The 27,622-nt window shown below is 27.2% G+C and overlaps 2 protein-coding genes across 5 annotated transcripts in view; one reads left to right on the forward strand and one right to left on the reverse strand.

The window, feature by feature from the left end:
• Positions 1-3,060, forward strand: part of LOC117179572 — a 39,283-nt gene extending 36,223 nt beyond the window's left edge. For all 3 annotated transcript variants that reach the window (XM_033371505.1, XM_033371508.1, XM_033371507.1), the window contains one exon: positions 314-3,060. In XM_033371505.1, coding sequence (XP_033227396.1) covers positions 314-953 — 640 coding nt within the window. In that variant the 3' untranslated portion in view covers positions 954-3,060. The remainder of the gene's footprint in view (positions 1-313) is intronic.
• Positions 3,061-15,723: 12,663 nt separating this feature from the next.
• LOC117179423 (tyrosine-protein kinase Shark) overlaps positions 15,724-27,622 on the reverse strand; it is a 24,808-nt gene continuing 12,909 nt past the window's right edge. For both annotated transcript variants that reach the window (XM_033371195.1, XM_033371194.1), the window contains exons 8-14: positions 26,532-26,696; positions 23,490-23,706; positions 23,092-23,339; positions 18,669-18,774; positions 18,417-18,585; positions 18,178-18,304; positions 15,724-15,975 (exon numbers count right to left, since the gene is read on the reverse strand). In XM_033371195.1, the coding sequence (XP_033227086.1) occupies positions 15,778-15,975; positions 18,178-18,304; positions 18,417-18,585; positions 18,669-18,774; positions 23,092-23,339; positions 23,490-23,706; positions 26,532-26,696 (1,230 nt within the window). In that variant the 3' untranslated portion in view covers positions 15,724-15,777. The remainder of the gene's footprint in view (positions 15,976-18,177; positions 18,305-18,416; positions 18,586-18,668; positions 18,775-23,091; positions 23,340-23,489; positions 23,707-26,531; positions 26,697-27,622) is intronic.

A 27,622-nucleotide genomic window follows, 5' to 3' on the forward strand; every position in this document is an offset into this window, starting at 1 on the left:
AATTTTACATATTAATATTACTATTTTTACTCATTTAAATATTTAAAAAGACTGAGAAAAGAAAACTTTATTTATAATAAACTCATGAAATTGTATACATGCTTCGCCTGGACTGTTTAAAAAAAATGCGAAATACTTGAATGGCTCCGTAATATGAAAACTGATAGCTGGAAAGAACCTTAAAAATCCTGAGATTTTTTTCCCCAGGTTTTGAGTAGACACCCTAAGTGTGAAGTCTCGAGTTATCTCTAATTCTAGAAATATGCTGGCCTTTCTCTGAAAATATAAAGAAGTGCTTTGTTTCTGTTTTCAGGAGCAGTCTGCGCAAAATTGCGAGGCATGAGGAACCAGAGTTCAGCAATGCGAGCATCCTGAACAGTATGGAGACGTTTGTGAGGACCGTGAACGAGATGGAAGAGACCATTCTGGTTCCCAGTCGTCTCCTGGACTTGGCTGTGGGCGACTCATCAGACAAAGTTTGTCAAAAAGGCAAGCGTGGCACTACCATCAAGGACACGATGGTGAACACGGACCTGTATCGCCTCTACAACATTGTCAACAAGATGAAGGTAGAGCTTCTCTGGTCCCAGGAATCCCCCCAGGAAACCCAGATGGACCTTGATCGCGAGGACAGCCAACGAATCAAAAGCCAATTTCAATCCGAGACAAGCAGCGTGCGTCTTGGACACGCTCGTTGTCCCAGCACGACATCCATGCAGAGTGTCCAGTCGGCATCATCGATTGTCTCCAGCTCTTCAGACTCTGAATCAGACGCCGGAATCGAGAACGACTCTGGCCTTGAGACTGAAGAACCCAGTGATCGATTGGCTAATCAAGCGGCAGAGAACTTTAGACGTCATCTGCGAGGCCTCCATCGCAGCATCGCTCGAATGACCGAGGCCGCTGAATATCTCACTCTCCGATACCAGGAAGATGTTGGAGGACAAGTCTGATATCCCAGATTCTCCTCCTCCTCCCCCCTCTCGATCCTTTACCTCATCTTCGACTTTTTCATCCTTTTTTCTAAAACATTGACAATCACCTGGCCCAGTCTCTATTCCATGTTGCAGGGAACATAATTCCCGCGGACTAGGTCCGAGCACAAAAACTCTAATTGGCCAAGTTTCAATTTCCAATCTGGAGCTGCAAAGCAGGATTATTTGTTGCTAATCCAGAGCTGCGAATCCAAATGTGTGGTTTGCAGATGTCTAGAATATTAAGATTAAAATTATAGTTAAATTGTACATTTTTGATACATACTATTCAAAGATTCTTGTTTTCAAGTTTCTGGGGAAAAATCTCGTAATGATTTTTATGTTGAATTTATTGTTAATGCACACCTGCTGGTCAAAGACTTTCTACTTTTGTTAAAAAAAAAAAAAAAAAGACTAAAATTAATTTCAGATTTTCAAATTGAAAGTCTTTATGGAAGTTTCCGAATTGAATTGAAATCATTTTGATGTAAATGTACTTAAATTTCGACAAGTTTACATTGAAGCTTTTCAATTGGATCTTTAAACAGAAAGAGTGTCGCTGGCAGCAGGCCTGTATTTCTCACAAAACATAAAAAAAAATTCACTTAATTTTCCAACAAGTTATATTCAAGTAGTATTTCTAAAATTGAATCAATAAATTTGATATTTTCGAGAAACCGAGTGCTTAAGAGTCTGGATCTCTAAATTTCCATTTGTTTTTAAAATGTAACTTTACTAGTCATTCCTTCACGTGCATTGTTATTTACTAAAATTTTGCAATGCGTCGCAAACGGAGGCGACCACTTCTCCTTTATCTTTCAGCGCTCGGTTAATCGAATTGAAGAGACTTAACTACATGAAATTTCCTTATTATCGATGAAAGGATGTTACAGAGACGAGGCGATCGGTCGAAATATTCGGGCATAGTGTTCTGCTCAAATTTCGTCGATTTAAGGAAGGATAAATTAAGCATTTTCCTCGTTTTCGATCGATCGCTTTCCGGCTGGTTCGGTATTTAGGATCGAAAAAATTGTACATAGAGTTTAGGTTCTACGATTATTTATTTTTTATTACTCTCTACGTTTAAACGATTGTATTTATGATAGTCGACTTTTAATCTAATTTTTTATCACGCCTTCTGAAGAATTCGATGCTTTTTAAAGAAACTGAAAAGAGAGAGAGAGAGAGAACGAAAAAAAGTAACTTTGCGAGATAACTGAAATCAAAATTTAAAAAAAAAGCGAAAAAATATGTATCGAGTTTTTCAGAAGTTTTTCTAGAGGCGAAAGGCTGCGTTGAGCAAATTATTTTGCAAAGGAATATTGACTTGGTTAATGGAGCGTAACTCCCACCTGGTTTATCTCTCTGTATATAATTTGTAAATAAGATCGCGTAATGTAAATCGTAGTGGCATCTTTCGCACGCATCACTGCTCAATTTTTTGCTCTGCAATTTCCATCTCACGCGCTTTGTTGCGATTTACGTTTTTTTTTTCTTTTTTTTTTCTTCGTATTTAGACGCACTAGGTCTCGTGCCAAAATTTTTAACGCATGTACAAGAAAGCTGCGAGTGATTGCGCATTTTGAAAAAGGCGATTCTTCGGTTATTTTTTTTCTTTGATTAGACAGTAAAGCGTAGCCTAGTTTAGCGTTGAATTTCTGTATCGTTGCATTCCGCGAAAAAACAGGGACGCAAAATTTCTAGTTAGTCTATCGTACTTTTTATTTTATGTTACGTTATTATTTTCTTTTTCTTCTTCTTTTTCTGCTGCTGCTGCCGGCAGAAAATCTGGTATCGTTTAGAAATTTGATATTATCGATGATGTAATGTCAGAGTTAAATTGAATTTCGGATACGTTTCTAGCGACAAATAGATTTACCGCTGTTGGTTATAGAGCCGTTTACTATAGTTTTATCCAAAGCAAATGATTATAAATGTGTATTCATCGTGGAATGTGTTAATGGATGAATTGTGTATTTTAATTTCGGAGCGATTGCATTTTGTCATTCCTGCAAATTCAGTTTGTACAGTAGCAACATCTTGTACGACAGGATATTGATAATAAATTTGCAATCGCCTTTTTCAATCACGTCTTTTTCTTAACGTTTTACAAGTTTTGGTAACTTCTTTCTCTTTCCACATACTTTCGATTGAAAAAAAAGGTTTCTTTGCCTGACTCCAGGGCCTTTATTTATACCAGAAGCTAATAAGGCCAAGGCTTAGGGCGGTACAATTTTATGACCGGTACGGAGGCTGAGTATTTTTTGTTATTATTACAGAGATTACAGAACACGTTTTTTTCTCACTTTTATTGCAGTCATCACAGAGTGTTACCTATTCACCTTTTGTATCCTATTTTCAATTTGTCACCTTTTGTCACCCATTTTAGGAATTTGTTACCTTTTTCTGCTATTTTGAGGTTTCTTATCTTTTGTCACCTTTTTTCAGTTGAAAAAGTATAATTTTATTCAAAATTACAACTTGCACACCAAATAAAGTTTTTATTAGATTTTCCTAATCGACGAATCTTGAACCAGATGATCGAATTTTTAAAGAAAAAAGATTCAACTTTAACCAGGAAGAGTTGCATTTTCAAACATAATCTTAAATTTTTTAATTGAAAAGATGAATATTTTACAAGCCAATTTAATTTTAAAGCAAGGAAGACGAATTTTCACCTAAAAAATATGACTTCTAACAAATGAGGATTTTTACACCAAAAGGATTAATTTTCTATCAAAAAATACAAGTGTTTAATAAATCAGTTGAACTTTTGATAAAAAAGAGTACTTTTTAAGAAAATAGTTGAATTTAGATTAATTATAAAATAAAAATATAATTTTTTCAAATAAAAATAATTAGCTTTCAATCAAAAAGGATCCATTTTTAACCAAAGAAGATGAGTTTTAAACAAAACAGTTAAATTTTTAACCCAATAGTAGAATTTTTAACCAAGAGATGAATTTTGAGCCAAAAGGTGATATTTTTTTAGCAAATAGTTGAATTTTCCACTCAAAAAGACGACTTTTATAGTAAAAGAGAATTTTCAATCCAAAAGGTATCAAAATCCGACAAAAAAATAACTTTTTAACAAACTAGTTGAATTGAAATTAATTCTGAAAACGGAATATAATACTTTTTTTTATAAAAAGAACTAACTTTCAATCGAAAAGATTTTTTGAACCAAGACATTAATTTTAAACAAAAAAAGGTGACTTTTTAAGAACCTAGTTCAATTTGCAAAAAAATAAATAAACTTTCAAACAAATATAAACGGTGAATTTTCAACAACTAAAAAAAAGATTTGTCTACCGAAAGATAAATTTTCAACAAAAAAATATGAATTTTCGACAAAAGTATAAATTTTCGACTTTTCAAACAAAAAGAATTAATTTTCAATCAAAACAGAAGAATGTTCAACCAAAAAATATTAATTTTCAATTAAAAAAAAAATTAATTTTCTGCCAAACAATATAATTTTTCGTCCAAAAACGATTACTTTCGAACAAAAGACTTTAATTTTCAATAAAATAGTTTAATATTTAACTAAATAGTAGAATTTGTAACCAAAAAGTAGAATTTTGAACCAAAAAAATTATTCATTAAAAATTCCACTCCTTGGTTGAAAGTTGCACGAATATTTTTAAATTTCATTTTTTTCATTGAAGATTCATAATTTTAGTTGAAATTTCGTTTTTTTTTGGTTAAAAAATTAAATTCAAAATTTTTTTTTTGTAAACAAGTTTTTGCTGTTATTTCGTGTTCTTGTTTTTAAAATTAAATTTTTTGATAGAGAATTAGGCTTTTTGGCTTGAAAATTCAACAAAGTGGCATAAAATTAAACTGCTTTGTAGAAAATTCGTTTTTGATTTTATTGACAATTCATCATCAATGAAAATTTATCTACTCCATTTTTGGTTAGAAATTCAACTTTTTTGGTTAAAAATTCAACATTTCGGTAAAAAAATCATGTTTTTTTGTTGAAAATTCGTGTTTTTTTTTTTTTTGGTAGAAAATCAACTTGTTTTTTGTCAAAATCTAGTCATGTTGAAAATATATACAGTTTGGTAAAATATAAGTTTTTTATTTTTTATTAAAGTTTTGTTTTGGAAATATCAACTATAACTTTTTTTGATAAGCATTAATCTTTTTTTGTTGAAAATCCAACAATTTCCTTAAAATTATTTTTCATTCTTGACTGAAAATTTTTTCTTGGTAGAAAATTCACATTTTGGTAGAAATTTAATTTCTTTTTTGGTTAAAAATGCAACTTCTTAGTTGAAGATTGATCTATTTTGGTTGAGGATGAAACTATTTTGGTTGAAAATTACAAAATTTGGTATAAAAGTCACCTTTTTTTGTAGAAAAGTCGTTTTTATCGTTGTTTTAATTGAAAATTAATTTTTCTCAGTAGAAATTCATATGCTTAAGTTTTTGGTTAAAAATGGAAGTTTTATGTTTTAAAAATGCAGACTATTCATCTTTTTTGTTTGAAAATCAACAATTTGGTCACAGATTTAACTATGTTGTAAACGATTAAATGGTTTTGTAAAAAAATAGTTTTTATTTTTTTTTTAAATTGAAAATTAGTTCTCAGTGAAAGTGTAAATGCTCCATTTCAGGGTGGCCGTTATATTTAAAGAAAAAAAACTTCTGGACATCTCTCGGTTTACAACAAATTACAACTTGTTTGTCTTATTTAACATTTGTGTATCACCCATTTGTCACCTGTTTTAGAAAAAAATGTCACCTATTAACCTTTTTTGACGACAAATAAGTACTGTGATGACTGTTATTGTCTTTTTTTTGTGTGTAAACTCTACAATAGAAAAATACGAGTGATGGAAATTTTGAAAGTGTGACAAATCTTTAAGGGAGGCTTAGGATTTTTTTGTATATCAGGGTGGCCGCTGGACCGGGAAATGACAGTGAATTTTTTTTATCGGGAATTTTACAAATTTGTTATCCTTTTCAATTCTGATATTCAGTTTACAGTTCGTAATTCGAAAATCTTTCACTTACAAATTCTACATTTTGGATTTTAATTTCTAAGCGAACATTTTTCATTTATAGAATTTTAAAATTACTGTTTTAAAGCAGGGGTCTCCAAAGGTAGATCCTATATCTACTAGCGATCCCAGGCCAATAGGTCGGACAGGTGGAAAGGAATTCACGCGTCCTTTAGTTTCTATTACCTAATATTAAAAACATAATCAATTTTCAAATCCATAATAACAAATTTTTCAATATTAAAAAATTGTTAAATGAATTTCAGATATTATTTATTTTGTATCTAATTTGATATTTTTGAGAAACCGAGTGCTTAAGAGTCTGTATCTCTAAATTTCCATTTGTTTTTAAAATGTAACTTTACTAGTGATTGCTTCACGTGCATTGTTTTATTTACAAAATCAGACACAAAAAAAATAAATTTCCATTTTCACTATCTGTTAATACCAATGCATAGAATTTTTACCCTTCAGTTGCAATAGCGTTTTTCAAAACTTTTCTATTAAAACTTAAAAATTACTTTTTGTTTAAACATTTTTTTCGAATAATTCAATTTCAAAGCTTTATAATTTAAAAAATTTACATTTTGAGAAATAAAAATGACGAAAACTTAATTTTTTATCTTTGACAAATTTGTGGCATCAATTAAATTTTTTTTAATCTAATAAAAATGTCAAATTCTACAAATTAAGCAGCTTTGACTTTGAAACATTCAATATACTTTAAAGTAGTATCAAATTAAAAATTATTTTTATATAAAAGCGCTAATGCAATTTCTTTGAATTTTAAGTCATAAATTTTCAAAGTTTTTAATTTTTTCTTTTCTCGAACTTTTATTCTGAAATCATTTTATTTACAGATTGTCGGTTTGAAGAAAACTCTTAAATTTTGAAAGCCTTGAATTTATTTTTGACTACATATTTTTATTAACAGTATTAGTATTTTTTTAAATTATTTAGAATTATTAATGTCAAAAACATTTCTTTGTAAATAATTATCGGTAATTGCTTAGTTCAAATACTTTAAATAAAATACTTTGTTTTTCAAGCTCTGTACTACCAGAAAAATAGGGTTCTCACTTCTCTGAGCCCTTCCAACTGGGATTTTTTTTTCAAAGAGGGTCATAAATTTCCTCTCAGTTTCCCGTAAAAAAAAAAAACTGGCAGATCTTAAAAAAAGGCCGAGCGATCCTGGGTCACGCCGCACCTGTGGATTGTAGAGACCCCTGTTTTAGACTTTAAAAATTTAAAATTAGCAGTGTTTTTAATCGACGATTTTTGATAAAAACCTTTTTAAGTTGATCAAAAGTGAATATAATTAAAAATGATTATTGAAATTGACCTATAAGTTAAGGATTAATAAGTGAATAATAATTGATTTGACAAGACGATTCGGATCCAGTTCAAAATTTAAGAATTTCCAGATTTTAACGTTAAAAATTGCATTGTTTCAATTGGAATTTTGAAATTCTCAGTGTAGTTAAACAAATTTAAAACCCCGATTGAAAGTGTATCAACTATTTTTAATTGTAAAACAATTTCAAAAAATTATAGTTTTATTAATTAGAGGCTTTTATCAAATTTAAAATATTGTTTTATCCTAAAACTTGAAATTTTATAATTGAGAAAAATAACACTTGCTGATTATTTGGACATATTTGCTTGTTCATGTAAAATCGGCAATTATAAATCAAATATTCAAAACATACCAAAAAACTAAACATTGAACGTTACAGTTTTAATAGTTCTATTCGCAAAAATTTAATTTACAAGTCGAATTTTCGAATTTTTATGGATAATAAATATTGAACATCTATAATTCCTAGAAAAAAAATCGACTAACAAGGGGACCTTTAGGTCTGCTTTGTTTGTTTAAATTTATACTCTCGCCAATGAAAGTTACATACCAGAGGTTTCTTGAGAAAAATCAAGAAGACGCAATTATGACCCATTTTAATATAATCATGCCATTTGACGATTATTTATTCCTTATTTTCAATAAAAAACTCTATCGTATTTTTATTATCGCTTGTTTGGACAACTGTGTATTTTGTTAAAATTCTTCATTCTTCAATAGTTTCTAGTATTTACGTTTTTAGATTAAAGAAGGAAAAAAGTGTTACAACAAAAAATTTCAACAATAAATACTAAATTAAATTGTTTTCCGCAAACAAACAAAAAACACATGAATAATAGACAATTATCTTTAATACGATAAAATACACTTTCAAGGCACTTCTGATTCTTGTTAGTAAATAATTGTGAAATGAATCACTGCATCATCCACTGGTATTTCGTTTTTATTATTGAAATTTTCATTTGAAACTTTTTGATCCTACTTTAATTTAAAAATATAAATACCAGAAAGTATTGAAATATAAAGAATTTTAATAAAATACATAATTGTCCAAACAAGTTATAATAATAATACGATAGAGTTTCTATTCAAAATAACGAATAAATAATCATCAAATGGCATAATTATATTAAATATTTTTCAAACATGGAACAAAAAAGCATTTTGATCAATGAAAAAAGAAATTTAAAAAGTAAGGATAGCGAGATAATCTAACGGGCAACCTTGCGGCTACCATACAAGCGCTCTACCAGGGAGCTACCGACACTTCGAAATACTTTTACACCGACTTGATGGGCATCCGTTCGCAATTTTTAAAATGCATTTTTCTCGAAAATGAGTCAAAATTGCGTCTTCTTGACTTTTCTCAGAAAACCTCTTTCGTTAAGGACATAGGATGTCGTAAAGTTGTTCTAAAGATGTCGTAACGATGTCATAAAGACGTCGCCAAACTTTGTGCCCACTGAGTATCATTTAAAAAAAAAGCAGACCTAAAGGTCCCCTTGCAGGTTGAAGAGATATTTAGAAGGGCTGCAAAAATCCAAAGTTAATTAGAAATTTGTAATGATTTAAAATAATTTAAACGAAGTGTCTACCTATACCAACAAAATCCGGTTATTCGTACGTAAATTTTGGTGCAAATAGTCCACGGCCTTATTTAAAAGAAAATGCAGATGTTTGCAGATTTCGACTAAAAAATTTAGAAGCTTTTTATGAATTATGAAAGGCTTCCAAAGAATAAAAAGCATTTCTTAAACTTACTATGAAAATTGAAAATGACTTTTTATTTTGAAGAGATAATTTAAAAATTGTCAAAAATATTTTTTATTCTACAGGATTAAAAAAAAATGTAGGAAGAATACAAATCATTATGAAAGGAAAACACATTAAAACAAAATTATAAAAGGAAAAAATTTCTAAAATAATTGAGAATTTGAATAAATGTAAAGCAATATGTAGATGTTTTAATTTTTTTGAATGAAATTTTTGAGCTTTCTAGGGATTTTTAACATATTTAATTAACATTTATTTGACCTTCAGTCTTATATCTTCAGAATAACCCAGTGGGCACAAAATTTGGTGACGTCTTTACGACATCGTTACGACATCCTATGTCCATGTCGTGAAGGTGTCTTTACGATATCGTAAAGACACCGAAACTTTATGGACATAGGATGTCGTAAAGTTGTTGTAAAGATGTCGTAAAGACGTCGCCAGATTTTGTGCCAAATGGGGTTTTTTGTATAACTTTTCAGTGATGCAATTACTAACTGAAAATAATTTTGAGTAGGTAGAGTAGGGAAAATTCCTTTATAATCTTATAAATAAACTATTGAACACAAATTTTTCCTGATTCGCAAAGATTAGCTACAAGTCCATTTTTCATGACTAGGCTTCATTATTTGCGCAATTAACTTGAAACGATTTGCCGAAGACTTCTTACTGTCATATTTTTCATAATTACAAAAAACCGTTATTGTATTAAATCATATAATTATAAACAAGCGCACACACCATTTTTTTATGAGTAGGCTTTATTTTTTGCCATATCAACTCGAAATGTTTTGCGGAATATGCTTACAGGGTACTTTTTTCACTCTCAAAAGGTAAAAAACTTCAGAATAAATTCATAAGATTTCTAAAGAATAAAAATGAATTGGGAAAAAAAGTTAAATACAAAAAAATCGATAAAATTCATAAAAATGCAAGGTGAATGAGAATAAATTAAATGAATTGAAAATAATTTTAAAATTAGAAAAACTTGATGGAATTCAGTAACTTTGAAATAAGCTTAGAAAAATTCAAAGGAATTCAAAATAATTTGACGAAATGCCCAAGAATTATAGGCGAGGTTAAAAAAGTTGAGGATCAAGGAAATAAAAACCCTTAAAAATTAAAAAAACTCCATTGAATTCACTAGAGTTAAATAAACTTAAAAGAATTTAAATTAATTCAAAAAAGTTCCAAATAATTAAAAAGAATCCATAGTAAATTAATAAAAATTCGAGGTGAATTAAAAAAAAAATTTCAAATCTGTTCAAACCTTTGAAACCTTACTAATTTTTAACAAAAAAAAAATGACTAATCTCTTAAAAAAATTTAAATGAATTGGAAAATTAAAAAAAGAATCCATTTATTTCTGTAAAATTTGAGGGAATTTAGAAGAATTTAAGGTAAGCGAGAAGAATTCAATGAAATGCATAAAAAATCAAACTGAATAAGAAAAAACGATAGGAATTCGAAACAATTAAAAAATATGAAAAATTGATTGAACTGAGTAGGTTTGAAATAAATTTAAAAAAAATTAAAGAGGATTCGAATGAATTTTATAAAATGCCTAATAATTGAAGGTGAGTTTTAATTGTTTTAAAGCCATTGAATTTAGTAAATTAAAGGTGTCTTTTGAAGGATTCAAAATAACTTAAAATATCTGAGGATAAATTAATAAGAATCCTGGTCGAATTTTCCACTACGAAATTTCTCATGGCTTATGAATTAATTCTTGAAAATCCATTAAAATATTATATAATCCCATAAAATTACATAAAATCTGATAATAAATCTATTAAAATATCTTAAAATCTTATAGGTCCTGTAATATCTTTCCATATATTCCAAAATTCTAGGAAATTCTTTAAAATCGCATGCAAACTTTTTCAAATTAAAATTCCTTGGAATCTGAAAATTTTCTGAAATACTTCAAATCGTTTGGTATCATTTAAAATCCCTTGAATTTGTTTAAAGCTAATGAAAACGTCGAGGAATCTTTTAAAAACCCTAAAATATTGCAAACCCTTTGAAATTCCATTAAATAATTCAAATGAATTAAAAAATAGTTGTAATATTTTTGAGTAACTTAAAATATTTTAAATCCCCTGGCGGACCCAAGGAACCGAATGGAGCCTCCACACAGTACCCTATTGGCTCCCCAGTGTGCACAACGTTTGGCGACGTTTTTACGACATCGTTACGACATCTTTAGGATATCGCAACTAAGTCTATGATCTGACGATATCATTACGATATCGCAAAAGACATCGAAATGACATGAACATAGGATGTCGTAAAGTTGTTGTAAAGATGTCGTGACGATGTCATAAAAACGTCGCCAAATTTTGAGCCCACCGGGTCCCCATTCGGTTCCTTTTTAAAAAAACTCGAAAAAACAGCCAAATCAACTTCTGAATTGTTGAAATTCTGATTCTACGTTAAAATTCTCTATAGAAGGTCACGGAATAATCGCAGTAGTTTTTTTTTTGTAACGGTAAAAGTTTTAAATAATAAAGACGCCTAACGCCTGTTGACTGCTACTTGGAGGCGATGCGTTTGAAGTGTAGCAATCAACAGGCGTTATACGTCTTTTATTATTTTAAACTTTCTAGCGCTATAAAAAAAAACTATTGCGATTATTCCGTGACCTTCTATAGGGAATTTTAACGTAAAATCCCAGTTTCAACCATTTAAAAGTTTATTTTGCTGTGTTTTCGAGTTTTTTTAAAAGGAACCAAATGGGGACCCAATGGGGTCTTTACGGGTACTTTGTAGAGACTCCATTCGGTTCCTTCGGTCAACAAGGGTCCTTTAAACTCTGTTGGAATAATTTTAATTTTGTAAAGCTCTTGAAAACGCCAAGGTACTTGAAAGAATACCCCAGTGGGCACAAAATTTGGCGACGTCTTTACGACATCGTTACAACATCTTTACTACAACTTTACGACATCCTATGTCTATGTCGCTTCGGTGTCTTTGTGATATCGTAAAAACATCGTCAAATCACACAACTGATTTACGATATCGCATAGACAACTTAACGACATGGGCATAGGATGTCGTAAAGTTGTAGTAAAGATATCGTAACGATGTCGTAAAGACGTCGCCAAATTTTGTGCCCACTGGGGTATTTTTTCAAGTACCTTGGCGTTTTCAAGAGCTTTACAAAATTAAAAATATTCCAACAGAGTTTAAAGGACCCTGGCTGACCGAAGGAACTGAATGGAGCATCTAAAAAGTACCCGTAAAGACCCCATTTGGTTCCTTTTTAACTTTACGACATCCTACGTCCATGTCATTTCGGTGTCTTTGTGATATCGTAAAGATATCGTCAAATCATACAACTTGTTTATATAATCTTGTTTATATAATCTTATATAAACTTGTTTATATAATCATACAACTTGGAAATAGGATTTCGCAAAGTTGTCGTAAAGATGTCGTAACGATGTCGCTTTTGGTTGCCAAAACTAATATTCCAATTTTTCCAACTTTTTTGTCACAACTTCAAGTTCTTGTAGTTAAAAATACAAAAAAAGAATACAACTATCTTGTTGAAAATTCGTCTTTTCTAGTTGAATTCAACTATTTTTTGTACCAAATTAAATTCTTTTTTGGTTAAGATAATCGAATGAAGTTGTCAAAGGTCTAAGCACTTTCTTCAAAAATCATTTTTTCTGTTGAAGATTCAACATTTTAGTGGAAAATTCATCTCTGGTTGAACATTCATTTTTTATTTGTTTAAAAAATAATTTTTTAAACAGAAAATTGAAATATTCTAGTTAAAGATTCATGATTTTAATTGAAAACTCATCTCCCTGGTTAAAAGTTAAACTATTTTGTTGAAAATTGTTTTTTTTTTTAAATTGAAAACTCAGCTACTGGTTGAAAGTTGATATATTTTTTTGAAAATTGTTTTTTTAAATTGAAAACTCAGCTACTTGCGTAAAAGTCGGATTACTTGTTGACACAATGATTTTAGTTGTTGACATTTTTCTTTAAATAAAAGTTGAACTATTTTGTTGAAAAATGTTTTTTTTTTATATTAAACACTCAAATACTTTTGTAAAAGTGGAATTACTTTGTTAAACATTGATTTTAGTTGCTGAAAGTTTGAAAAAAATAAAAAATGGACTATTTTGTTGAAAGTTTGTCCTTTTTTGGTATGAAAATTCAACAATTTGGTTAAAGATTTGATTATTTTGTGGAAAATTGAACTATTTAGTTAAAAATTCAACTATATTTTTGAATTTTTCTATTGACATTTCAATTATTACATTCTTCATTGATAGAGTTTGTCTAACCAAGAACATTGAAAAATTTTCTTGGGTATTTCGGAAGTTATTGAAAATTTAAGATAACATTGAAATTTACACTATTTTTGCCATATCTACTTAAAAACTTGACAAATTGGCTTCGCCCTGGGCTTATTTTATGGAAAATTTCGAAAACAATCAACCTGTTAAAGATAAATTTTTTTAGCTCTGGTTTAATCAAAATTAAGAGAATGTATTCAGTCATACAAAAAAGAGGTAGCTTAAAACTTTTATAGGGCAGTGAACGTCCATTCAAAGATATCTTGTTTTTCACTGACTTCATTCTAATTTCCTAAAAAAAATATATATTTATATAATTGTTTATCCGAACACTAATAACATTTTTATTAACTTTGCTTTCTTCAGTTATCAATAACTTTATTTTTTTAAATGGCCTAAAAAAAGTCTTCCATTCCTCTATTTTAGAAAGAATAGACTGTGATCCTTGTCATATTTTTCATAATAGCAATACTTGTTTTTTATGCAAACAATTTTTATTTAAAAAACACACTTGACGTTTTTTCATGAATAGGCTTAATTTTTTTGCGGAATTAATTCGACGTAACATTTCAATGACTCCTTGCTGCCATATTTTTGAAAGTGACAACTGCTAGTTATATAAACAAATTCACACTTTCACAATTGTTTAATGAATAGGCTTTTTTGCTGAAACAACTCGAAATGTCTTTGTCAAAGGCTGTTTCTTGTCATATTTAATATTGATAGAACCTATTAATTCTTTAAATGAAAACGAATCCTATTCATAAAAAAAATTGTGAAAATATGCATTTTTTAATAAAAATTGTTTTATATAATTAACCATTTATCCCACAATTAAAAAATATGGCAGCAAGGAGTCTTTGACAAGTCATTTCAAATTGATTCCGCAAAAAAAAAAATGAAACGTATCCTTGAAACAATGGTGAAAATGTGAATTTTTAAATAAAAATTGTAGATTTAATTAGCAACTATTATTATTATGAAAAATATGGCAGCAAGGAGTCTTTGACAAAACATGTCGAGTTGGTATCACAAGAAATGAAACTTATTCATGACAAAATGGTGAAAGTATGCATTTGTTTATACATTTTTAAAAAATAAATAATTAACATTTTTTGTCACAGAACAAAATGATAGCAAGAAGTTCCTGGAAAGAAATTTCTAGTTCAAGAAAAAAAAATGTATTCATAAAACAATTTTGAATATGAGTATTTGCTTATAAAAATCGTTGCACTGTTATTTTGTTAAATATTCATTTTTTCGCTTGAAAAATCAACCATTACATTTTTTTGTAAATTCACCTTTGTAGGATGAAAATTCAACTATTATCTTAAAAAATCAACTATTTCGTTAAAAATGTATTAAATTTGTTATTATTATATATAACACAACTGTTTTGAGATGATTGAAAAATCCCGGAAAATAAAATTCCTGAAATTGTACAATTCCCAAAAAGGAAAATTGCTTAACAGTTTATAATATTATCGAATTTAAACAATTAAACAATTTAGTAAATTTAATAAAAATGAAATAATCAGAAATTTTTTATCAAATAATTTTTTTTAATCTTTAATGTATAATAAAATTATTGTTTGAATTTAAAATAACAATGATTGAAATAAAGAGGTCTCTGGATAAAAAGATTTGCTTGAAAACAATTTTCTTACTGTTTAAATTATTCGGGAATTTCATTCTTCGGGATTTTTTTAGTTGTGCCCCTGTTTTCACTTATATGGTATTTTTTTGCTCGTCAATTGTGCAATCGACAAACCTAGCCATAGAAATTGAAAAGAAAGGATGGCAATCTAGGATTGAATAACTGGTTATTTTAAGAAAAACTCTGGAATATTCGTTAAAACAATGGCACTACTTTATTGGCACTAGTTTATATAAATTTATTTTTTTAAAACAATCTATGTTTTTAACAATATTTAAAAACAATTTCTAATAAACAATATAAAATTAGTCGCCTTTTAGTTATGGTCACAAAACTTCGACATGAATTAAAAATTACACTTTTAACATCTGTAGCCAGAATTTTCCATTTTCGAACGATTACAAATAATAAAAGCTCTTCAGCCGATTTATAAAAATGCACAAGATCCGACTTAACTATCTATTCCACTAACGAAAATAGAAACTGCAATCGAGAAACAAAATCGAAAATGAACAAATTTACTAAAAGATTAAATTAATAGTATTATTTACTGAAATCTGAAATTAAATTAAAAGTAGGGCTCTAAAATTTAAAACAGTTTTTTATCGATTAAAAAGATAAAAAAGAAGGGGAAAAAAGGTTTAGTTTCGATTTTTTATTTTAGTCCTTAATGCAAATTTATCTTCAATAATTATCAACTTATGTCGACTTCTGCTACGAGTTCTTTCAGGTTTGCATAGTCAGGATCGCTGCTGAAAATTTCCAGAAGATCTTTAAATGTTGGTCGTAATTCGGGCTCGTAAGACCAACACTGCTGCATTATTTTATAAACATCGGTAGGACAGGTTTCCGGTTTTTGGAGACGCTCACCTTTCTGCACTAATTCGATAACCTAATCAAAAAAAGTGCAATTAGAAAATACCGTCAAAAATTTATTTGTTTATTATTAGGGAACAAGTTTTCACTTGTATTGTATTTTTTTCCGTAAATCGGAGAATTTTTATAAGAGGCACTTTACAAAACATTCAAGGAAAACAAATTTGAACTTTTTGATTTTTAATTAGAAATTGTTTTATTCCGTTTATAAAAGATTCTATGTTCCAAATTTTACAAGATTACGATTCTAATCTTTGAATATTAATAGTTTAATATAGTTTTTTTTTGAAAATTTTATTATTTGATTCAACAATTTTGTTACAAGCTTTTTGGTTGAAAATTCGTCTTTTTGGGTTTAAAATTCATATTTTGGCGATAAACATTAAACTATACTCTTTCTTGGTCGAAAATTCAACTATTTCTTTGAAAATTCGTCTTTGTTTAAACAATTTTATCTCTTATAATTGAAATTTATTTTAATTTTTTTATAAAAACACAACAGCTTGCTTAAAATCTAATATTTTTTCTTTGAGAATACAACTATCTTGTTGAAAATTCATCTTTTCCAGTTGAATCCAACTATTTTTTATACCAAATTCAATTCTTTTTTGGTAAAGAATTGAATTAAGTGGTCAAAGGTCTAAGCACTTTCTTCAAAAATCATTTTTTCTGTTGAAGATTCAAAATTTTAGTTGAAATATCATCTCTGGTTGAACATACATTTTTAATTTGGTTAAAAATTGATTTTAGTTGCTGAAAGTTTTTTCTAAATAAAAAGTTGTCTTTTGTTGGTATGGAAATTCAACAATTTTGTTAAAGATTTAATTATTTTGTTGAAAATGGAACCATTTATTTAAAAATTTAACTATCCTTTTGAATCTTTTATTGTTATTTCAATTATTACATTTTTCCTTGATAGAGTTTATCTGGTTGTTAAAAATCATAACGAAATTTTCGTTGGTTGAAACATTGCATCTGTTTTAGAATAAATTGAATTTTTTAAAATATATTCAACTGCTTGGTTAAAAATTAATCTTTTTTGGCGGGCAGTTGAACTATTTTGATGAAAATTTGAATTTTTTGGTTGAAGTCGACTTTTTTATATAAAATAAAAAATGCAGCTGCTTCATTCAAAATTACTCTTTTTTGGTTAAGGATCCCAATAATTTTTTGGAAATTCGTTTTTTCGAGTTGAATTCCACTTGCTTTTTTTTATAGAAAAGAGGCCTTTTTTGGTTGAAAATTGAATTGTTTGGTCAATGGTTAAAGAACTTTCTTAAAAAAACATTTTTCTGTTGAAGATTCATAATTTTATTTGAAAATTCATATATCTGGTTGAAATTCGTTTTTTCGTTTTGATTAGAAATTAATTTTTTTAATTGAAAATTGAAATATTCGGGTTAAAGATTCATCATTTTAGTTGAAAACTCACTTCTTCGGTCGAAAGTTTAACTATTTTGTTGAAAATTGTTTTTTTTTTCAATTGAAAACTCAACTACTTTTCTAAAAGTGGAATTACTTTGTTAAACATTGATTTTTGTTGTTGAAAGTTCATTTCTTTGGTTAAAAATTAAACTAACTTGGTTAAAAAAATTTATTATCAGCTGAGAATGCAGTTGACTAGAAAAGTTTAATTTTTAATTACATTTTTTACAACTTTTTTCGACAAAATAATTTCAATTGATTTTGAGTTCTTTTGTTTAACTTAGTTATAAATTAAATTGTTTTTGGCTGAAGTTTGATCTTTTTTTAAATGAAAAACCAGACAGTTTATTTGAAAATTGATCTGTTATGTGGAAAATTTAACTGTCTGGTTAAAAGTTCAACCACCTTGTTGAAAATTCATCTCTTTTGCTTTAAATTTCAACTATTTGGTTTGGTTGTTAATGCAAATGTTTGGTCAAAATTTAATTTTTGTTGTAAATTTAACTATTTGTTAAAATTTTAGTCTTTTTTGCTTGAAAATTTATGCCTGTAAGTTGAAAATTAAACACTTTGATTAAGAATTCAACTAATACTAATTTGTGTTATATTTTATTATTTTGTTAAAAACTTAACTCATCTGTTTGAACATGTATTTTTTTCTTGTCAACTATGCAATCGGAAAAGCTAGTATGAAAATTCAAAACGGACTGGAAAATTTTAGGATGGCCTGATAGTTTTTTTTATGATTAAATTTATTTCCTTATTATATTTAAACTTTAAAGTATAAACTCACATGAACACCAAGTCGGTCCCCATAAGGAACTTCTCCATAGGAGAACATTTCCCATAAAGTTACTCCATAACTCCAAACGTCACTCGCATGTGTAAATTTACCATAGTTATATGATTCGGGTGCGTACCTGAATGAATTATAAAAATTGTAAACAAAAATACAATTAGAAATAAGAACTAAAATGATTTTTTTTATATCTGTGTGTGTGTGTGTGTGTGTGAATGTTCTAATAAAAGTACCATTTAAGTGGCCATTTTCCTCCAGCGGTTGCTTTATAATACGTGCTGGAGCCGAAAGTTCTTGACAAACCAAAATCGCTGATTTTCGCCTGATTTCTGGAAGCCAATAATATATTCCTAGCCGCCAAGTCCCTGTGAACGAGTTTCATTTCTTCTAAATACTGCATACCTAGAAGATTTAATTTGATATTCAATTTTGCAGGATTCTAATGAATTTTTAAATTAAAAATAACGTATTAATAAATTGTTTACCACAAGCAATTTGTGCCGCCCACAATTTCAGTTCATGAAGAGTAACTCGGTCCGGAAATTCAAGCAGATATGCGAGCATTGATCCCAAGGAAACTAATTCTTGAACCTGATTTCAAAATTTAAAATAATAATTATAATAAAATTGAACTTTTTCACCCTTTTTATTTTAGCAATTTTTAATCATCTGCCCATAAAATTAAAAATTTAAATTTTTTAACTTTTATAAATTGAACAGCTAAAAGATTTCTAGTTAAAAATATAAATCCACGCATCATTTCCAATGCTCTAAATTCAAAATAATGTTCCCTTCAAACTCATATTAATAAAAATGTTTTTAAAAATCATGTCCCTTTTCCAATTTAGTACGTAATTTAAATAAAGTTCCCTATTCCAATTCAGATAAAAATTCTAAAAAGAAAAATGGCTTTTCACAATTAAAAAAAAATGTCGTCCCTTACAACTCTATAAAGATCACCAAAATAAAAAATGTCCTAATTCCAATTCAGAAAAAATTAAAAACAAAGAATTCTTCCTTTAAACTCAATAAAGATGTTAAAAAGAAAAAATGGCCGTTTCCAATTCAGATAAAAAAATTAAAATAAAAAATTCTTCCTTTAAACTCAATATAACTGTTAAAAAAAATGGCCTTTTCCAAATCAGAAAAAAATAACAAAAAATTAAGCCCTTTAACACAATAAACATGATAAAAACAAAAAAGGGTCTCTTCGAATTCATAAAATATAAAAAAAGTAAACTTCCCTGCTTGCCAATTCGATAAAAAATATAAAGAATATAAAAGGCCCCTCTGTCACACCAAAAAAAGTATTAAATAAATTTCCTTCTGTCAAATTCTATAAAAATATTAAATGTTCGCCTTAAACTCAATAAAGAATGTAAAAAAAAAACAAAACGGAAAAAAATGTCTCTTCCAATCTTGAAAAAAAATTAAATACCAAAATTTCCTCTCTTTATATTTTTAATTAGAATTACGAAACTCAAACGATTTTTGTACAAAAATCCTTTCAAGTTAGATTATATAAATTTTTTAAACCCTTTCAAATTAACATCTGTTCAATTGGTTATTTATACATAAACAGGGTGGCCGTTTAAACCGACGAAATAATTTCCCGGTCATTTCCCGTTTTTTTCCCGGTTCGGAAACATTTTTCACGGTCAATGAAATAAAAAAAGTGAACAATAAAGCTAAAAAAATTTCCACTTAAGGTAATAAAAACTGAGCTGCAAATAAAAGGACTCCAAGTGGAACTGTTAAATTTTGAACTTTTAAAATTGAAATTTAAAACTATTTAATTAAAAAATACTATATTCAAATGCTCAATAATTTACGCGTATAAAATTGAAGGTACTAACATTTTTCAATAAAAAAAAATATATTTCAAAATCTTCAGAAATCTACAAGTTGTTTTAAATTTGTTTTAAATTTAAAATTATTTGGGAAACTTTTTCAGAACTTCTAAATATCTGTCAAAATGAATTGAATTTTTTCTACAATTTTCAGAAAATCCTTCAAATTTTAGAAAATGTCTTTACAATCTGGATGAATAAATAACAATTGAACGTTTATTATTTGTAGGCGAAATTTGAGTAATTTTAAGAGATATGTAAAAGTTACGAAAAGATTTAAACTTAGTGTGAAACTTTTAATGATAGCCTAATATAAAACAAAATTTAGATTTTCGCAGATTTTAAACAAAAAAATTAGATTCTTTTCAAGAATTGTGAAAGGCTTCAAAAAAAGAAAAATATTTTCTGAAGATTCCTAGGAAAATTAAAAATAATTTTTAATTTTGAAACATTATTTTAAGAGAATATTTAAAGTTTTTCAAAGATTTAAACAAAATGTTCAAAAAAGATTCTAGAAGATTTTAAGAAAAATTTCTAAAATTTGCATGATAATTTTTTATCTTTTTAAAACTCCTAAATATATCTTAAAATTACTCAGATTTTTTCTACAAATGTTAAATTGTAAATTATACATCAAAATTTTAAAAAATCACTCACAAATTAAGCATTTTCTCGAATTTTTAACGATTCTAGGTTTTCTATGTCAAACAATTCAGTTAAAGATTCTTTCGTTTTATATATTTGGTTTCAATTTACTTATCTTAAATACAAATTCAAATATTTCTAGATATTCAATGATTAATCTTTTTTTAAATTAACATTTCAAATTGAATGGGTTAAAAATGGAATATTTTAAATATGAAAATTCTTACATTTTGAACTGATTTAAAATCTTGCTGTCAAAATGTTTTATTCACTTTTTATTACTTAAAGTAAGCTTAGAAGTAACAATTTTAAAAGGAAAATTTTTAAAGTAAACAAATTTTGAATCACGCATTGTAAGCTACAAAGCTAAAAAATGTTAACTTGTTCAAACAATTATTTTTAATTAAAAACATTTATCTCCCCTGTAAGCTGTAAATCGTGAAAAGGTCTTATCTTTCGGGATCAATTATACTATGTTGATGAATTTCAACTGTTGTAGTTCTTGTTTAACACATTTGGTAATTATTTAAACAATTTTCATTAGTTCAAAGATTTTTTCCCCCTTCAAATTAAAAAATATTTCTTTTTTGGAAGTAATAGCATAATTAAAGAATGATGAGAGCAATCTATTTTTAAAGAACCTTTTAATCCCTTATACTAATTTTTATTTAATATAGGGTATAAATGTTCATTTTATGATATTAAGGTCAAAAAATTGTTTTAAAAAATTAACATTCCTCAATGTCGTATAATTTATCCCGAATGATAATAACTTTTCACGATTTACAGGAGAAAAATTGTTTACAGAATTTTAAATTATTTGAAAAATACTTGGAAATTCGTCACTTATCGATTAAAAATAATTTATTTTGAAAACATTAAAAAAATACCGTTTATTGAATGAATTTGATAGAAAACTGCTATTTTTCATTTTTTGGGTAGAAAGTAAATAATCATGAATTAGGAGCACAAATAAAAAAAGAATAATTAATTTTAATTTATGAACACATATAGTTATTCGCAAACATTTGTTACGGTTAATAATATTAAAAGATGTTCATTTGAAGTAATAGAAACTAAACTGCAAACCATTTTCAGCAATTTTTCTTGAAATTTCTTCACAACTTCTGAAAATCTTTTGAAATGATTCGAATTCTTCCTATTTTTGTTTAATCCTGCAAAATGTAAAATATTTCCTTAAAATCTACCAGATTAACTTTTGATCATTTTGAAAATCTTTTTAAATCTCTTTAAATAGTCTGTTAACATTAATTTTTTTAAATAAAAAGTTATTTTCATTTTTCCTAGGAATCTTAAGGCATTTTTTTGTATTCTTTTGAAGTCTTTCATAATTCTTAAAAAGCTTCTAAATTTTTTATTCGAAATCTGCAAAAATCTACACTTTATTTTAAATAAGGACATGGGCATTTGCGCCGTAATTTCGATACGAATATCAGGATTTTGTCGGTATGTATAAACACTTAATTTAAATGATATGAAATCATTAAAAAATTTTTATTAATTCTGAATCTTATTAGACCTTTTAAATAGCTTTTCAACCTAGTAGATTTTTTTCTAGGAATTAGAGGTGCTCAATATTGATTATAAATCAAAAATCACACAATTTTACTTGTAAGTTAAATTTTTACAAATCGAAAAATTAAAATTATAACATTCATAGTTCAGTTTTTTGTTCCTTTTTTAATTTTTTATTTACAATTACTGATTTTACACGCACAATAAAATATTTCTAAATAACAGGTAATTGTTATTTTCCCTAATTGAAAAATTACATATCTTCAAATTTTAGACTGAAACAATATTCAAAATTGAAGCAGTTCAATTTTTAAAGTTAAATTCTGGAAATTTTGTACTGATTTCTAATCGTCTTGTAAAATAAATTATTATTCGCTTGTTAATCCTTAATGTATAGGTCAATTTTTAAATTCTTTAAATGAAAAAAGTATACCTTAAAATCCAAAATGGAAAATTTGTTAGTGAAAGATTTTCGAATTACGCATTGTAAGCTGAAGACATAATTCAAAAAGATAACAATTTAACCAATCATTGAAAAAAAAACTGTTCAAATCATACTTGGAACGATTTTTTTTTTTCTAAAAATGTGTAAAATTACCAGTAAAAAAATAAATGCACTGTCATTTCCCGGTCTAGCCCCCCCCCCCCCCCCCTCATGATTCAGTTTCCCCTAAATGTAATATAAAATTTATAATATTACAAGTGATGGGCTAGATTTTTCTTCTAAAAATTTGTAAAATTTGTAGTAAAAGAATAAATTCACTGTCATTTTTTGCGTATTTCCGGTGTCAAAAAATGCCCAGCCATTTCCCAGCCAATCAGTCGCCCTGCAAATTGAATGTTTATTGTTATGTAATAGGACGGTTGTTTTTTTTACCATTAATAAAGGTGGGCCTTCGGAGAAACCAATCAGTTTGACAATGCAGTGATGATTAAGAGTCAACATCAGACGTGCTTCTCTCAAAAATTCCTCTCGGGTTGCATTGTTGTAAGAATCACGGAGAGTTTTAATAGCAACGGGTTCATTGACACCTGGAGAAGATTTATAGACGCCTGCGTAAACTGAACCGAATTCTCCCGCGCCCAAAATCGTATCCAGGGTGAGTTTCTCAACGGGAATGAATCCTGGAAAAATAGTTCAGAAAATTCTATCCATTCTTCTAACTCAGGAATAATATTTATTGGAAAAATACGGAATCAATGACGCAAGTAGAAAGATTGTAAACATTCTTTTTATATTGTTTCATCAAGTAATGAAAATTAAAAAACAGTAACCTTTATGATTGGCGGTGACTTCAGTTTTTGGTGTAATCGTTCCTAACGAAGATCGTCTCGGCATCGTGGAAACTGCAGTTTGTGAAATATTTTCATTTACAGAGTTAGGCAATCGTAAAGAATTATTGTGTTGACGACGAGTTGGTAAAGTCTGACTCATAACAGCATCGTAAGGTCCTTTTTTTACAATAGCTTCCTTTTTCTTTTTGAGGGTGAGCTGTAAAATAAAAAAAAAGTATCATGAATAAACAAGGGGTTGATTACTCTTGAAATGTGGAGTTCAAGCCTTTGTGAAATCGTTGACCTTTTGAAATCTTTTGAGATTATTTAAATATTTGAAACTTTTCGAAAAATTTGTGGAAATATGGAGAAATTATTGAAACATTTGAAATCTTTTTAATATTTTGGAATCCTTGATATCTTTGTTAACTATTTGTGAAATCTTCTGATATCTTGAAAAATTCCGAAATCTTTGAATATTCTGAAATCATTGAAATATTCTGAAATCTTTAAAATATTCAGAAATCTTTTTAAAGATTCTGAGGTCTTATGAAATCTTTTAAAATATTTAAAAAACCATTTTAAAACATCTGAAATCTTAATGAAATCTTTCGAGTCTTTTTGAAATGTTTAAAATATTTGTGAAATCTTTGAAAATCTTATGGAATTTCTAAAATCGTTACGGAATCTTTGAGAAATAATTTAAATATTTAAAATCTTTGAAAATATGCGATAAATCTTTTTAAATCTTTAAAATCTTTTATTATTTTTTTAACATTTTGAAATCCTTGAAATATTTAACATCTTAGTGAAATATTGCTTTGAAATCTTTAAAAAAAACTTCTATAATAAGTCTTTGTGAAATATTTAAAATATTTGCGAAATCTTTAAAAATTTGATAGAATCTTTAAAATCTTTATGGAATCTTTGCGAAATCATTCAAATATTTGTGAAATCTTCGATTTTGTTGAGAAAATATTTGTGAAATATTCTGAAATCTTGAAACATTTAGAAATCTTTGAAATATTCCGAAATATTTAAATATTCTGAAATCATTGAAATAATCTGAAACCTTTAAAATATTCTGAAATCTTTTCGAAGATTCTGAGGTCTTGTGAAATGTTTTGAAATAATTGAGAAATCGTTAAAAAAAACTTCTGAAATCCTAGTGAAATCTTTCAAATATTTGGTAAATCTTTGAAAATCTTATGTAATCTTTGCGAATTAGGTGAAATATTTTAAATCTTTGAAATATTTTTAAATCATTACGAAATCTGCCGGAAATCTTTTTAATTCTTTGAAATATTCTGCGAAAATGTTTAAAATATTTTGAAATCCTTAAAATCTTTGTGAAATGTTGTTTTGAAATCTTTTAAATATTCTCAAATCTTTGTGAAATGTTTTAAAATTTGTAAAATCTTTGAGAAATTGATAAAATCTTGAAAATCTTTGAAATATTTGAAACCTTTGCGAAATCTTTGCGTTTGAAATTTTTTTTGTAAAATCTTATGACAGCATTGGAATATTCTGAAATTATTGAAATATTCTGAATTTATTGAAATATTCCGAAATCTTTGAATTATTCTGAAATCTTTTCAAAAAATCTGAAGTCTTGTGAAATCTTTTGAAATATTTTAGAAATCGTTCAAAAACTTCTGAAATCTTTGAAAATCTTACGACATCTTGGCGAAATTATTGAAATATTTTAAATCTTTGAAATATCATAAAACTTATTTTATATCTTTGAAATCGTTTTAAATTATTGTGATATCTACGTGGCATCTTTTAAATGTTTGAAATATTCTGAAATTTATCAAATCTTTATAGAATCTTTGCGAAATCATTCAAATATTTGAAACCTGTGGAATTTTTTTAAATCTTTGAACTATTTTAAAATCATTGTAAAATATGTGGAATGTTTTCAATCTTTGAAATATTTTGAAATCTCTCAAATCTTTTAAAATTTTAAAACTCTTTGTGAAATTTTTCCGAAATCACTGAATTATTTGAAAACATATTTCTGAAATCTTTTGAAATCTTTAAACAAATTTCCGAAACCTAATGAAATCTTTAAATACTTTATGTTATGTTTAAAATAGTCGTGAAATCTTTAAAAATTGTATAGAATCTTTAAAAATCTTATGAAATCTTTACGAAATCATTGAAATATTTTTAAATCTTTGAAACCTCTGAAATCTGTGAAATATTTGAAATATTCCGAAATCTTTTCAAAAACTTTAAAGTCATGGGAAGGCTTTTAAATATTCTTAGAACTTCTGATATTTTTGTGAATATCTGTAAAATATTTCAAATATTCTGAAACATTTAAAAATATTTTAAAATCTTTGAAGCCTTTGAAATCTTTGGTCAAATCTTTGCGAAATCATTAGATAGTTTGAAAAAATATTTGTGAATATGAAATCTCACGCAATCTTCGAAATTCTGAAAACTTTTAAATCTTTGTGAATTTGTTTAAACAACTTTTAAATCTTCTGAAATCTTTAAAATCTTTGTGACAACTTTTCAAAATTTTAAAGTATTCTGAAATTTTTGAAGAACTTCTAAATTTGTTTAAATCTCTGTTAAATAAAATCTTTGAAATATTTGTAATATCTTTAAAATATTCTGAAATCTTGGAAAAACCTTTAAAATCATAACAAAACTTGTGTTAAATCTTTCAAGACAGTGCAATATTTTATATATTTTAAATCTTCGAAAATTTTGCTAATGTCTATGAAATCTTCGAAATATTTTTAAATCTTTGTGAAATATGTGTGAAATCTTTGTGAAATCAGTTCAAAAACTTTGACGTCTTATGAAATTTTTTAAATCTTTAAAATTTTTGTCAAATCTTTGCGACACCATTGAATTTTTTGTAAAAATATTTGTCAAATCTTTTCAATACTTGTAATATTATTAAAATCTTTTGAAACCTTGAAGTTTGGTGTACACTGAAAACTCGAGTGGTAAGCCTCTCGTAAATAAATAAAATATACAATGCCCAAACCTTAATTTAAATAAAAAATCATTGTTTATACCAACCCCATTAAAAATGGAAGGCGGCATTTCAGGAATAGGTGGTTTTGGTTCAGGTTGAATTGGATGAAGTAAAGGACACGGAAGTCCATCTGGTATGCTGCGATAATACTCCACAACGTGTTCCAAAGATGACAGATAAGGTCCGTTGTCGATAAACAAAAGATCCCCCTGAAAATATAATAATTACTCACTGTTCCTCTTTTCTTAAACAGGGTGTCTACTCAAATCCTGGAAGAAAATTACTTTAAAATTCGGGGGTTTTCCCAGGTATCTCAAGTTTTTTCCAGGTATAACTTTTCAGAATACGGAGCTATTTCAATATTACGAATTAAGTAATTAAACAATACTAAATATCAATTTTCAAATATAATTATAAATAGTTAAATGTAATACTTAAATTTTCAACGAAAAAAAATGAATTTTCAAACAAGAACATTAATTTTATAAAAAAAAAATTCAATTTTTCAATAAAATTCATGAAATTTCAACGAAATATAGTTGAATTTAGATCTAGAAACATCAATTTTTAACCATAAATGTTATTGTTAAATTTTCAGTAAAAATTTAATTTTCAAACAAAAAATATATATTTTTTTATGTAATTAAATTTTCAAAAAAATTGATGAATTTTAAAATTAAATTATGAATCTTTAAATGCAATAGTTAAATTTTCAACTAAAAACATGAATTTTTAAAAAAGAATAAAAATTTCTACCAAAAAGACGAATTGGTAACTAAAAAAGATGAATAGTCAATTCAAAATAGAATATTAAAAATTTCAGTTAAAGAAACGTATGTTTCACTACAGAAATGAATTTCCAAATCAAATTATGAATTTACTTTATTCGAATACTTTATAAGAATTATAAGATACAAGATTTATAAGAATACTTTAATCTTCTACGAAAAAATGAGTTTTCAAACCAGAAGATTAATTTTCTAACAAAAAAAAAAGACAATTTTTCAATAAAATACATTAATTTTCAATGAAATGTGGGTCCGGATGCAATAAGGGCACATAAAATTTTTTCGTGCGAAAACGAAGTCCCCTGGAGGCTTTAGAAAAAACTTTCGAATTTTAATTTTCAAAAGAT

The sequence above is a fragment of the Belonocnema kinseyi genome, chromosome 9 (genome assembly GCF_010883055.1).
Source record: "Belonocnema kinseyi isolate 2016_QV_RU_SX_M_011 chromosome 9, B_treatae_v1, whole genome shotgun sequence".
NCBI lineage: Eukaryota > Metazoa > Arthropoda > Insecta > Hymenoptera > Cynipidae > Belonocnema > Belonocnema kinseyi.